General features: G+C 49.5%; 1 protein-coding gene across 8 annotated transcripts in view; it reads left to right on the plus strand.

The window, feature by feature from the left end:
• The window catches only part of PHF21A (PHD finger protein 21A), a 71,877-nt gene that overhangs the window by 52,625 nt on the left and 6,249 nt on the right, over positions 1-13,003 (plus strand). For 3 of the 8 annotated variants that reach the window (XM_075280771.1, XM_075280773.1, XM_075280772.1), the window contains exons 13-15: positions 4,509-4,672; positions 10,254-10,409; positions 11,706-11,781. In XM_075280771.1, the coding sequence (XP_075136872.1) occupies positions 4,509-4,672; positions 10,254-10,409; positions 11,706-11,781 (396 nt within the window). Of the gene's footprint in view, positions 1-4,426; positions 4,450-4,508; positions 4,673-10,253; positions 10,410-11,705; positions 11,782-13,003 lie in introns of all 8 variants that reach the window. The other 5 variants (XM_075280774.1, XM_075280775.1, XM_075280776.1 and 2 more) reach the window with 3 other exon arrangements.

Genomic DNA, 13,003 nt, shown 5'->3' on the forward strand with positions numbered 1-13,003 from the left:
CGTGTTCTATGACGTGTCTATACTCTCTGATCTGCGTGTTCTGTGACGTGTCTGTACTCTCTGATCTGCGTGTTCTATGACGTGTCTATACTCTCTGATCTGCGTGTTCTGTGACGTGTCTATACTCTCCGATCTGCGTGTTCTGTGACGTCTCTATAGGCTCTCCGATCTGCGTGTTCTGTGACGTGTCTATACTCTCTGATCTGCGTGTTCTGTGACGTGTCTATACTCTCTGATCTGCGTGTTCTGTGACGTGTCTATACTCTCTGATCTGCGTGTTCTGTGACGTCTCTATAGGCTCTCCGATCTGCGTGTTCTGTGACGTGTCTATACTCTCTGATCTGCGTGTTCTATGACGTGTCTATACTCTCTGATCTGCGTGTTCTGTGACGTGTCTATACTCTCTGATCTGCGTGTTCTGTGACGTGTCTGTACTCTCTGATCTGCGTGTTCTGTGACGTGTCTATACTCTCTGATCTGCGTGTTCTGTGACGTGTCTATACTCTCTGATCTGCGTGTTCTGTGACGTGTCTGTACTCTCTGATCTGCGTGTTCTGTGACGTGTCTATACTCTCTGATCTGCGTGTTCTGTGACGTGTCTATACTCTCTGATCTGCGTGTTCTGTGACGTGTCTATACTCTCTGATCTGCGTGTTCTGTGACGTCTCTATAGGCTCTCCGATCTGCGTGTTCTATGACGTGTCTATACTCTCTGATCTGCGTGTTCTGTGACGTGTCTATACTCTCCGATCTGCGTGTTCTGTGACGTCTCTATAGGCTCTCCGATCTGCGTGTTCTATGACGTGTCTATACTCTCTGATCTGCGTGTTCTGTGACGTGTCTATACTCTCCGATCTGCGTGTTCTGTGACGTCTCTATAGGCTCTCCGATCTGCGTGTTCTATGACATGTCTATACTCTCTGATCTGCGTGTTCTGTGACGTGTCTATACTCTCTGATCTGCGTGTTCTGTGACGTGTCTATACTCTCTGATCTGCGTGTTCTGTGACGTCTCTATAGGCTCTCCGATCTGCGTGTTCTATGACGTGTCTATACTCTCTGATCTGCGTGTTCTATGACGTGTCTATACTCTCTGATCTGCGTGTTCTGTGACGTCTCTATAGGCTCTCCGATCTGCGTGTTCTATGACGTGTCTATACTCTCTGATCTGCGTGTTCTGTGACGTGTCTATACTCTCTGATCTGCGTGTTCTGTGACGTGTCTATACTCTCTGATCTGCGTGTTCTGTGACGTCTCTATAGGCTCTCCGATCTGCGTGTTCTGTGACGTGTCTATACTCTCTGATCTGCGTGTTCTATGACGTGTCTATACTCTCTGATCTGCGTGTTCTGTGACGTGTCTATACTCTCTGATCTGCGTGTTCTGTGACGTGTCTGTACTCTCTGATCTGCGTGTTCTGTGACGTGTCTATACTCTCTGATCTGCGTGTTCTGTGACGTGTCTATACTCTCTGATCTGCGTGTTCTGTGACGTGTCTGTACTCTCTGATCTGCGTGTTCTGTGACGTGTCTATACTCTCTGATCTGCGTGTTCTGTGACGTGTCTATACTCTCTGATCTGCGTGTTCTGTGACGTGTCTATACTCTCTGATCTGCGTGTTCTGTGACGTGTCTATACTCTCTGATCTGCGTGTTCTGTGACGTCTCTATAGGCTCTCCGATCTGCGTGTTCTATGACGTGTCTATACTCTCTGATCTGCGTGTTCTGTGACGTGTCTATACTCTCCGATCTGCGTGTTCTGTGACGTCTCTATAGGCTCTCCGATCTGCGTGTTCTATGACGTGTCTATACTCTCTGATCTGCGTGTTCTGTGACGTGTCTGTACTCTCTGATCTGCGTGTTCTGTGACGTGTCTATACTCTCCGATCTGCGTGTTCTGTGACGTCTCTATAGGCTCTCCGATCTGCGTGTTCTATGACGTGTCTATACTCTCTGATCTGCGTGTTCTGTGACGTGTCTATACTCTCTGATCTGCGTGTTCTGTGACGTGTCTATACTCTCTGATCTGCGTGTTCTGTGACGTCTCTATAGGCTCTCCGATCTGCGTGTTCTATGACGTGTCTATACTCTCTGATCTGCGTGTTCTATGACGTGTCTATACTCTCTGATCTGCGTGTTCTGTGACGTCTCTATAGGCTCTCCGATCTGCGTGTTCTATGACGTGTCTATACTCTCTGATCTGCGTGTTCTGTGACGTGTCTGTACTCTCTGATCTGCGTGTTCTGTGACGTGTCTATACTCTCTGATCTGCGTGTTCTGTGACGTGTCTATACTCTCTGATCTGCGTGTTCTGTGACGTGTCTGTACTCTCTGATCTGCGTGTTCTGTGACGTGTCTATACTCTCTGATCTGCGTGTTCTGTGACGTGTCTATACTCTCTGATCTGCGTGTTCTGTGACGTGTCTATACTCTCTGATCTGCGTGTTCTGTGACGTGTCTATACTCTCTGATCTGCGTGTTCTGTGACGTCTCTATAGGCTCTCCGATCTGCGTGTTCTGTGACGTGTCTGTACTCTCTGATCTGAGTGTTCTGTGACGTCTCTATAGGCTCTCCGATCTGCGTGTTCTATGACGTGTCTATACTCTCTGATCTGCGTGTTCTGTGACGTGTCTATACTCTCCGATCTGCGTGTTCTGTGACGTCTCTATAGGCTCTCCGATCTGCGTGTTCTATGACGTGTCTATACTCTCTGATCTGCATGTTCTATGACGTGTCTATACTCTCTGATCTGCGTGTTCTGTGACGTGTCTATACTCTCTGATCTGCGTGTTCTGTGACGTGTCTGTACTCTCTGATCTGCGTGTTCTGTGACGTGTCTGTACTCTCTGATCTGCGTGTTCTGTGACGTGTCTATACTCTCTGATCTGCGTGTTCTGTGACGTGTCTGTACTCTCCGATCTGCGTGTTCTGTGACGTGTCTATACTCTCTGATCTGCGTGTTCTGTGACGTGTCTATACTCTCTGATCTGCGTGTTCTGTGACGTGTCTATACTCTCTGATCTGAGTGTTCTGTGACGTCTCTATAGGCTCTCCGATCTGCGTGTTCTATGACGTGTCTATACTCTCTGATCTGCGTGTTCTGTGACGTGTCTATACTCTCCGATCTGCGTGTTCTGTGACGTCTCTATAGGCTCTCCGATCTGCGTGTTCTATGACGTGTCTATACTCTCTGATCTGCATGTTCTATGACGTGTCTATACTCTCTGATCTGCGTGTTCTGTGACGTGTCTATACTCTCTGATCTGCGTGTTCTGTGACGTGTCTATACTCTCTGATCTGCGTGTTCTGTGACGTGTCTGTACTCTCTGATCTGCGTGTTCTGTGACGTGTCTATACTCTCTGATCTGCGTGTTCTGTGACGTGTCTGTACTCTCTGATCTGCGTGTTCTGTGACGTGTCTATACTCTCTGATCTGCGTGTTCTGTGACGTGTCTGTACTCTCCGATCTGCGTGTTCTGTGACGTGTCAGTACTTTATTCCTTCCTCTCTCCTTTCAGATCTGTAAGGATTTTGGTTCCGTCCCTTTCCCCCAATACTCTTCTTATTACTGCCATGGCTTGTGTCTCGCAGACATTCAGGCTAGGTTCACATGCTGGAATTTGTAGAAGCTGAAACATCTTCTTTACCAAACCGGTCGCAGTATTCCTCGCCAGCCGGGCGGTCGCTGCTGCCTCCAAATGAAGTGAACAGAGGATGGTTTCAGGCGGAGATTGGAATCCACCTCAAAATCTGCTCCAAATTCCATCATGTGAAAATGTCCCCTTTAAGAGGAGACTGTCAGTAGTCGTGGCCACTATACAGAAGACTTGGGGGGGGGGGGGGGGGGGGGTCAGTACTAACATGCCTGCTTGTATGATCAGTAAATCTATGCTTTAATGCCCCGATGCCATGGATGCGGATGGCAGCTCCTTGTTGGGGCTCTTTGCAGCCTGAGTGACTTATCTGGGGGTCTCTGCAGAGCCCGTGAACGTGAAGCCTTCCCTGGCCCCTGCGTGTCTAGGTTATGGAGCATTAAAGCAACCAAAGTGAGCGTCACTCCCGGCAGGTTTACAATTGCTGACAGACTCCCTCTAATATGTGCACACAATCTATCAGATGCACACAATCTCCACATGCTCCACAACCGGTCTGACCTACGTGTGCTCTAGTGACTTATTCTAATGGGAACCCTTAACCCTTTGTATAAGTTCTTTTAGCCAAAGCACTGAGATACTCTGTTTCCCACCAGCCCTGGGTCCTGGTGCCCAGCCTATGGCCTTTATTCCCAGTATCGCACGTCCTTGTAGTTTTGCCGCTTTTTCTTGCTTTTTGCTGCCTTTTCCCTCTCTCTCTGTCCTGTTTGCCTGTGTAATGCTTTTCTATGATTATTTCCTTCATCTGCTGCATCCTTCCTTTTTCATGCTAGCCAATGAGGAACACTGGCCAAAGGTATGTAAACCCCCCCATTTTGTTTCTGTTCTTTTTTGTTTGTGTTTATTAACGTATAGGTCGTCCTCCCAAATACAACACGGTCCTGGGTTTGAGCGCCCTGACACCCACCTCCCCTCCATCCAGTCATCCTGATTCCCCTGAAAGTGAAAAGACGCAGCTCACATGTAGTTTCCCTGCAAGTGTCCTGCCTGTGCCCCTGCCTAATCCTTATTCCACAGACGTAAGTAACTCTCTATGAAGGGGGCCCTGCTGTCATGGCCGCCGCATTGTCTGGTGAGCAAGGCAGGATCTGCTGCGGAGGCGCTCATGGGATGATTCCTGCAACGCACAATGCCTTCCTGGCCATTGAATATAATGAGACTACATATGTGTAAGATTTGCTTGTAGATGTGTGAATGGTAAGATCATTAAGAAGTGAATTAATTGTCTTGTTTTACAGTGACTTCAGACATCTGGTGTGATCGAAACTGGCGAGAAGCCATTGTGGTAAAGGAACACGAAACCTCGGAATAAATGCTTGTCAGTCTATAGGATTTGGGTTAATCTGCTCCTCCTACACGACGGGGTTAATGTGGGGATGGGGGAGAGGCTCCTGCTGCAGCCAGTGGTCTAATAGTCAGATACAGGACAGTGAGGAAGAGGAGGGAGGACAATGAAGAAGAGGAGGGAGGACAATGAAGAAGAGGAGGGAGGACAATGAAGAAGAGGAGGGAGGACAAGGCTCATCGCCCTGGAAGTGTATAAAATCTAGCAGCAGATTAGCAGATAAAACACTGAGATTTGATTTATTTCTATGTTTGGTGTTCCTTTACCATATACTGCTATATCTAGGCCACGTACCCCAGATACGCCCTGAGGGGGGAACCCTTTAAGGCTGAGGGTTTTTGTTGTTGCAGGTTTTGCTTCAGGAGATATTCGGGACATTTTTACCCTGTTGTGCAATCCACTCCAGACTTTGGCGCAATAGCCACAGCAAAGACTGCAACAAGAAAGCTTCTTTTTTGCAACTTGGGGCCTCCGTCTAAAGCTGTTTTCGTTAATATGCAAATGAGCTCTTCGGAGCAATGAAGGAGGGGCCACTTACCTGTTTGACACGCCCTCATCATTTGCATGTTTACAAAAACTGTGATATCTGAGTGACAGAGGGGGCGAGAAAACACCGGTCCAGGTGACCCTCGCCTAATCTGTGGCCTGCGCTGACTTCTATAACTCCTCATTGACTTCACAGTCTCTGTATTTGGTGCTTCAATAGGAACCTCCTGTCCTAGTCATGTGATGAACACTCATGTGCCTTAAAGGGGCATGGACAGGATATGTCTCACCCCTGGTGTAGACAGTAATCAGTAGAATGGGGGTCCTGGACCCATTCCAGGCCCAGGTACATGTGGTGCTATACATAGGTGGACTTACATCTATCCTGTATCCACCCCATTATAGAGGGGCCATGTATAGGGGACCCGCATCTATCCTGTATCCGCCCCATTATAGAGGTGCCATATATAGGGGACCCGCATCTATCCTGTATCCGCCCCCTGTTATGTAGATGAGGTTTACTGTTGAATGACAGCAAGCAGAGATGGTGAAGACAAGGGGAGGTAATGATACAGAGAGTATATAGAGCTGTATACCTTCATATATAATGCATAGGCTGTACTTACTGAAACATCGGTGACTGTTGTAGATGGAGGGATGGTTTATATCAGATATCGGTAACATTTCTATTGGTAACCTTATGGTCTGGTATAGATCTCATGTCAGGATGTTTTGGGCTCTGTTCACATCATGTTAATGGCCTGCATTTAGTATATACATTGGATGTAAATACCTGCACAGTATATGTGTGTTTACTCCGTATGTTGTGGAGGGGGAATTAGTTATACTGATTAGAGATGAGTGAATAGTATTCGGATGAATCCCTCCATTTGCTTAGTTATTGGTGGACTCATTCGTATACCATGCGGAAAGGCGGGAAATATTTGTTTCCCCTCCACCCTCCCCAGAGCCGCCTTTTTTCTTTAACACCAATATCTATGGAGGGGGGAGGTATTCGATGGAATATACTCGCTCATCTCTAATACTGATGTATATAGGCCCGGCCAGGGATAACCGGCCTTTTTCCCTCCTGGGGTCCCCGGGGTGACTCCGGCCCTATGAATAGGCTTAATGTATGTTCCCAGTGTATATACTAAGCATACACGAGCGACATGTTGTGAACAGGGCCTGAGCCGGCTCTCCGTGCTGTGCCGGCCATGCCTGACCCTTGTACAGTTCAGGGTCTGTGTAGATCACGTTGTCTAGTCCTGGTTCCAGCACTTGGCATGTTTCTTTCGTTGCAGCCTCTTCCTTTTCTTTGCTTTCCTTTCCTGTCAGTCATCGGCAGACCCTTCTCTTCTAGTATTTGTGCTGCTTGTCTGACGCTCGGGCCCCTCAGCACTTGTCTCGGCCCCTCAGCACTTTCACTTACTTTTCTTTTGTTCTGTCACTGGTCTGTGTCCTCTAACCCGGCTTCTGTCCTCGCAGCGATTCTGCTTTTCAGTTCAGTCTGCTTGTCCTTAACCATCTCCTGAGCATAGTCCTAGTGTGTGTATATACAGATGTGACAGCCGAGGGGGTCCAGGCAGCCATTGCAGTCACAGGGCATAGTACAGTGTGAATACGGTGTAAGTAGGAGTTCTTATTGACGTCAGGTGAACGGTTTCTAAGGCCAAGGTCTCATTGTGGCACCTGAGCACTGAGACTAAAGAGAAACCCCTCACATAGGCGTCCATGTTCCCTGAAGGCTGAAAGATTTTACCGCCAACCTCTCTCTAACCTGTATCTGTGTCTTCAGCTATAAGTGTGACAGTCCTCGATAGTGGCCAATGCAAAAAATCTATACCTTTGTGTTATTGGGATTCTATAGGTGACCGCTGTATAGCAACAGATGGAGTCCAGAGCCTGCAAGGTCAACAGTAGGCTCAAGTACAAACAGTCTGACTTTACGACCCTTGTACTGGGGTCACTTACAGGCCTCCATGCATAGGGTTCGTGAACAGGGCTTCATGGTTGGGGGTTTGCATACAGGGCTCCAGGTTGAGGGTTCATATACAGGGTTCCATGCTCAGGGATTGCATACAGGGCTCCAGGCTGGGGGTTTGTGTACAGGGCTCCATGCTCAGGGTTCGCGTACAGGGCTCCTGGCTGGGGGTCATGTACAGGGTTCCATGCTGGGGGTTTGCATACAGGTCTCCAGGTTGAGGGTTCATATACTGAGCTCCAGGCTGGGGGTCACGTACAGCTCTCCAGGTTGAGGGTTCGCATACAGGGCTCCAGGCTGGGGGTTTGTGTACAGGGCTCCATGCTCAGGGGTCACATACAGGGCTCCAGGCTGGGGGTTCATATACGGGGATGCATGGTGGGGGTCACGTACAGGGCTCCATGCTCAGGGGTCACATACAGGGCTCCATGGTGGTGGTCACGTACAGGTCTCCAGGTTGAGGGTCACGTACCAGACTCGCACTGGACTTATTTGCTCATGTTATATTTCTTGTAAGCTGCTGCGATCCACAAAAGCAGAAATCCTGAGCATTGCTGTACGTGGCCGTTCTGTGGCGAGTAGTACACATCACATACATATCAGCCATAGATAATCATACACAAATATTTTAGAGCAATTCCACATCTGCCCCCGTGTGTAATGTTACATGGGCCATGTATATTTACCAGTGAAGATGGCCGACCCTCCTCTGTACAGCACACTGGTCGGATCACGGTGTAGTTGTAGTCGTCGTCATTAACCTGTAGATTCTCTCGTCTCTCATCACGGTGGAGTAGGCCGGGTTACTGGTTGGGCTAACACTTGTGACATGGTGGCCACTGCTTATTGTGACTAACCCCGGTATTCTTCTGTCCTATCTGACTGACATCTCGTGTGTGTGTTGTGTGATCTGGCCGCTAACCTTCCCTCTTCTGTGTCTTCTCCATTCACTTTGCTCAGGTTTCTTAGTTTGGTTGCACAGATAGATACACTTCTCGCTGTGAGCATCTGGAGAGCCCCTTGAAGGAGCCATGTTGTCACCTCTGATACATTGGTCTCCTTTAGTAATATCAGTACGACCTGATACAGACAGAAGACCACCACCCTATAATCCTGCTAACTAGTGGGGTCCTACAGTCAGATAGGTCTCATGTATGACATGGTGGGGTACAGAGATGAGGCTGCTGCGCCCGGAGTGGACCCCAACTTCATATAGTCACAGTACAGACTATGAACTCTAACCCCTTACTGTTCCAGCCAGTTCTGTCCTTGGCACAGGATTATTTTTTGCTTTTTTTGCCGTCCCTTTCATGAGCTAGAATTCTTCCATCTTTTGGTTTGCGAGGTTATATTTTTTGTGTGGCGCCATCTAGCATTTTTGGCGTTGTCCCCCTGCAGTGATATACGTCACGCATGTCACGCCTTTGCTATATATGTCACTAAGTTGGAGATGAGGCCATTGGTGCACTGAGGGGGGTTTGAGAGGCCCGAACATTGCTCCAGGACCAGAAGGCCCGTCCCCAATGGTCACGTGCACAAAACGTGTGTATCAGATGTGTGATTTATATGATGTAACGCGGCAGTGATGGGACTATGTTTGGGGGAGGTGCAGACCCCTCTAACTTTATACTGTAGGTCCGTAGGCCCAAGACCCAGACCCCTCAGAGATTGGCTTTTACACCAGCCTTTGGGGACTGGAATCTGCTACTGGGTGGGGGGAGTGCAGTCCCGGCCCCCATATTAGTCCTATTAGCGGAGCTGCCAATCCCCGGGCTCATCTAGGCCATAACTATACTGCACCTCTATGGTATGCTGCATATAGATGGCTGTATAAGGAGTTTGTGCAGTCTATGTCAGAAAGAGGTCGTCGTCTTATGGATGACCTACAGTAGGGTCCCCGCTGCAGCGCCTCCACAGGGGAAAGCAAGTATTACACAGTGTCCATGTGAATCAATGGGTCGTCTGTGTAATATGTGACAGGTTCTCCCAAACAAGAGGCTCTTTGTAACCCCCCTGCACCCTGGCCAAAAACAGGATCAACAACTCCCCCAACCCAAAACGACCTAATACCGGGTTATATAGTATGAAATGAGGCCTCTAAAGTGGACAAACAGAATATACAAGTGCTATAGGGGATCTTCTCCCAGATGACCATAGTGGAACCTGCGGCAGAGTCTCCTGTGCTTCTGTACAGTAGAGGATTATATTATATAGAGAGAGAGATAGGGATGTATATAGAGAGATATATATATATATAGAGAGAGATGGGGATGTATATAGAGAGATATGTATATAGATATATATAGAGAGATAGGTATGTACGGTATATAGATCTATAGAGAGAGATGGGTATATAGATGTATATAGAGAGATGGGTATATAGATGTATGGAGGCAGACTGATATAGGTGTCACATACACGTCAGCACTTCTTGCTCCTTTCCCGTTCCAGGACTGAGCTTGTACCTGTTATAATATTAACACACTAATCTTCTTGTCCTGTCCTGCGCCCCACTACTGTCCTGTCCTGCGCCCCAATACTGTCCTGTCCTGCGCCCCTAGTCTCGGGGTTCTTCCTTCTCTGACTCTCTGCGGCTTCGGCTTCTATTTTTTCACACTTTCCTCATCTCCTCTCCGTTTTTTCCTGCATTGCTTTGCTGGTCCGAGCAGTGCTCCGCTCCCTTCTTTTAGGCTTAGGATCTTTTTATAAGATGAGGAAGGGCGTTTGTCAGATTTTGAGGCTGACCCCTTTTTTCCTGCCTCCTCTCTCCTGTGACCCCCTACAGGCTGATATCCATGAGGATTTTTGCAGCGTCTGCAGAAAGAGCGGACAGTTACTGATGTGCGACACATGTTCACGTGTTTACCACCTGGACTGTTTGGAGCCTCCTCTGAAGTCCATTCCCAAGGGCATGTGGATATGTCCCAAATGCCAAGACCAGGTACCGTGTGATAGAGGCTACAGGACCCCTCCTATAACGTCTGATGCAAGCCGTGACCCTCCTGTCCCATCTCTCCCCACCCCCCAGTGTTCTTGTCACAGCCCAGGACTCCAATCTGCGTCAAGTAAAATGGCGAGACCAGGAGCGGTCTGTGATATAGTCTGCTGTGCTGTGACGCTTGTCCTATATACGCCATTTATTGGTCAGCTGAGCAGTTTGGGCTTCAGATAGACAATCGATTTTCTGCCAGGAATAGTTAGAAATTCACATCATGTTATTTCCAGCCCCTAATGTCTGAATCTTCAATTGTTACCCCCAATCCTGACAGTCCCAAGGTACACCAGGGGGGTTGTGTTAGATTGTGTGAGAGGTACACTAGTAATGTATATATGGGGAGTGCATGGGGGGGTCTACGTGTGATGGGTGGATGTGTGATGTCTGTGAGGGTTGCACCTGTGATGTCGGGTTACGTGTCTGCTCCACATGTGTTCCCTGCTGTCACTTGGCTTTGCCTGCCCTGCAATCTTTTCACACCTTTTGTGGATATTTTATGATATAACTTTTGTTCTGTAAGGGTCATCTATTATTCTAGTCCATAAATCAAGGTTGTCATATTTGGTAGAGACCTCCCCCCCCCATCCCATTGCCATTACTTGCTGTGTCTGTTCCTCTGGTACAGAATCTGTAAGAACGCCCCCCACCATGTGCTGTATCTAATACTGGGGTCTTATCTGGCAGTGGTGCTTTTGGGGTACCTCAGACATCTGGACCCTTGGAGCGACTGTCTTCAGGTTACGTCTTATCGCCTGTGATCAGTGAGAGTCGGACCACTGGGACCCCCATGACTATTAGTTGTAATCTTTGGACAACCCCCTTAATATTGAGCACACCGGCCATATTGTCAGGAGGGTCCATTAGGTTATTTGTTAGTAGATTTGGCAGTCCCAGTGTTTGGCCAGTGAGAGGATTCGCTCGTGGGCCGGTGACCACATGAAAGACTTTGTACTGTGGCTCTTGTCAGACCATAAGATGGCGATCGCTCTCCAGGTACCAGTCGTAGCCGTCACAAAGATGGATCCAGGGTGCTGTCAATTCTGGGGGCCGGAAAACCACATGTGCCCGTTATGTTGTCTGATACAAGCGGGTATATCCTCTGCATTCATGGTGTCTGAGAGAAGTTATTGGGGGGCTTTTACCTTGTATTGTACCCTATAATGGCTGCCGGATTTCATGCACGTCTATGTATTTATCGCAATACTTTGGCGACTCATCGCTTCTTGGTTCTTGTCTCTCCAGATGCTGAAAAAAGAGGAAGCGATTCCATGGCCGGGAACGTTAGCCATTGTCCACTCCTATATAGCGTATAAAGCAGGTGGGTTGTGTGTCCGAGATGTCTGAGCCACGAGCCCAACACTAACCGGGGTATACGGACTTAGTAAGAGATGGCCCCCATCCCACAGCCCCTGCCATAGTAAGAGATGGCCCCCACCCCACAGCCCTGCCATAGTAAGAGATGGCCCCCACCCCACAGCCCCTGCCATAGTAAGAGATGGCCCCCACCCCACAGACCCTGGTATAGTAAGAGATGGCCCCCACCCCACAGCCCCTGCCATAGTAAGAGATGGCCCCCACCCCACAGCCCCTGCCATAGTAAGAGATGGCCCCCACCCCACAGCCCCTGCCATAGTAAGAGATGGCCCCCACCCCACAGCCCCTGCTATAGTAAGAGATGGCCCCCACCCCACAGCCCCTGGTATAGTAAGAGATGGCCCCCACCCCTCAGTCCTGCCATAGTAAGAGATGGCCCCCACCCCACAGCCCCTGCCATAGTAAGAGATGGCCCCCACCCCACAGCCCTGCCATAGTAAGAGATGGCCCCCACCCCACAGCCCCTGGTATAGTAAGAGATGGCCCCCACCCCACAGCCCCTGGTATAGTAAGAGATGGCCCCCACCCCACAGTCCTGCCATAGTAAGAGATGGCCCCCACCCCACAGCCCATGCCATAGTAAGAGATGGCCCCCACCCCACAGTCCTGCCATAGTAAGAGATGGCCCCCACCCCACAGCCCATGCCATAGTAAGAGATGGCCCCCACCCCACAGTCCCTGGTATAGTAAGAGATGGCCCCCACCCCACAGCCCATGCCATAGTAAGAGATGGCCCCCACCCCACAGCCCATGCCATAGTAAGAGATGGCCCCCACCCCACAGCCCATGCCATAGTAAGAGATGGCCCCCACCCCACAGCCCCTGGTATAGTAAGAGATGGCCCCCACCCCACAGTCCTGCCATAGTAAGAGATGGCCCCCACCCCACAGCCCCTGCCATAGTAAGAGATGGCCCCCACCCCACAGTCCTGCCATAGTAAGAGATGGCCCCCACCCCACAGTCCTGCCATAGTAAGAGATGGCCCCCACCCCACAGTCCTGCCATAGTAAGAGATGGCCCCCACCCCACAGCCCATGCCATAGTAAGAGATGGCCCCCACCCCACAGCCCATGCCATAGTAAGAGATGGCCCCCACCCCACAGCCCCTGCCATAGTAAGAGATGGCCCCCACCCCACAGTCCTGCCATAGTAAGAGATGGCCCCCA

The sequence above is a fragment of the Leptodactylus fuscus genome, chromosome 7, assembly GCF_031893055.1.
Source record: "Leptodactylus fuscus isolate aLepFus1 chromosome 7, aLepFus1.hap2, whole genome shotgun sequence".
Lineage (NCBI taxonomy): Eukaryota > Metazoa > Chordata > Amphibia > Anura > Leptodactylidae > Leptodactylus > Leptodactylus fuscus.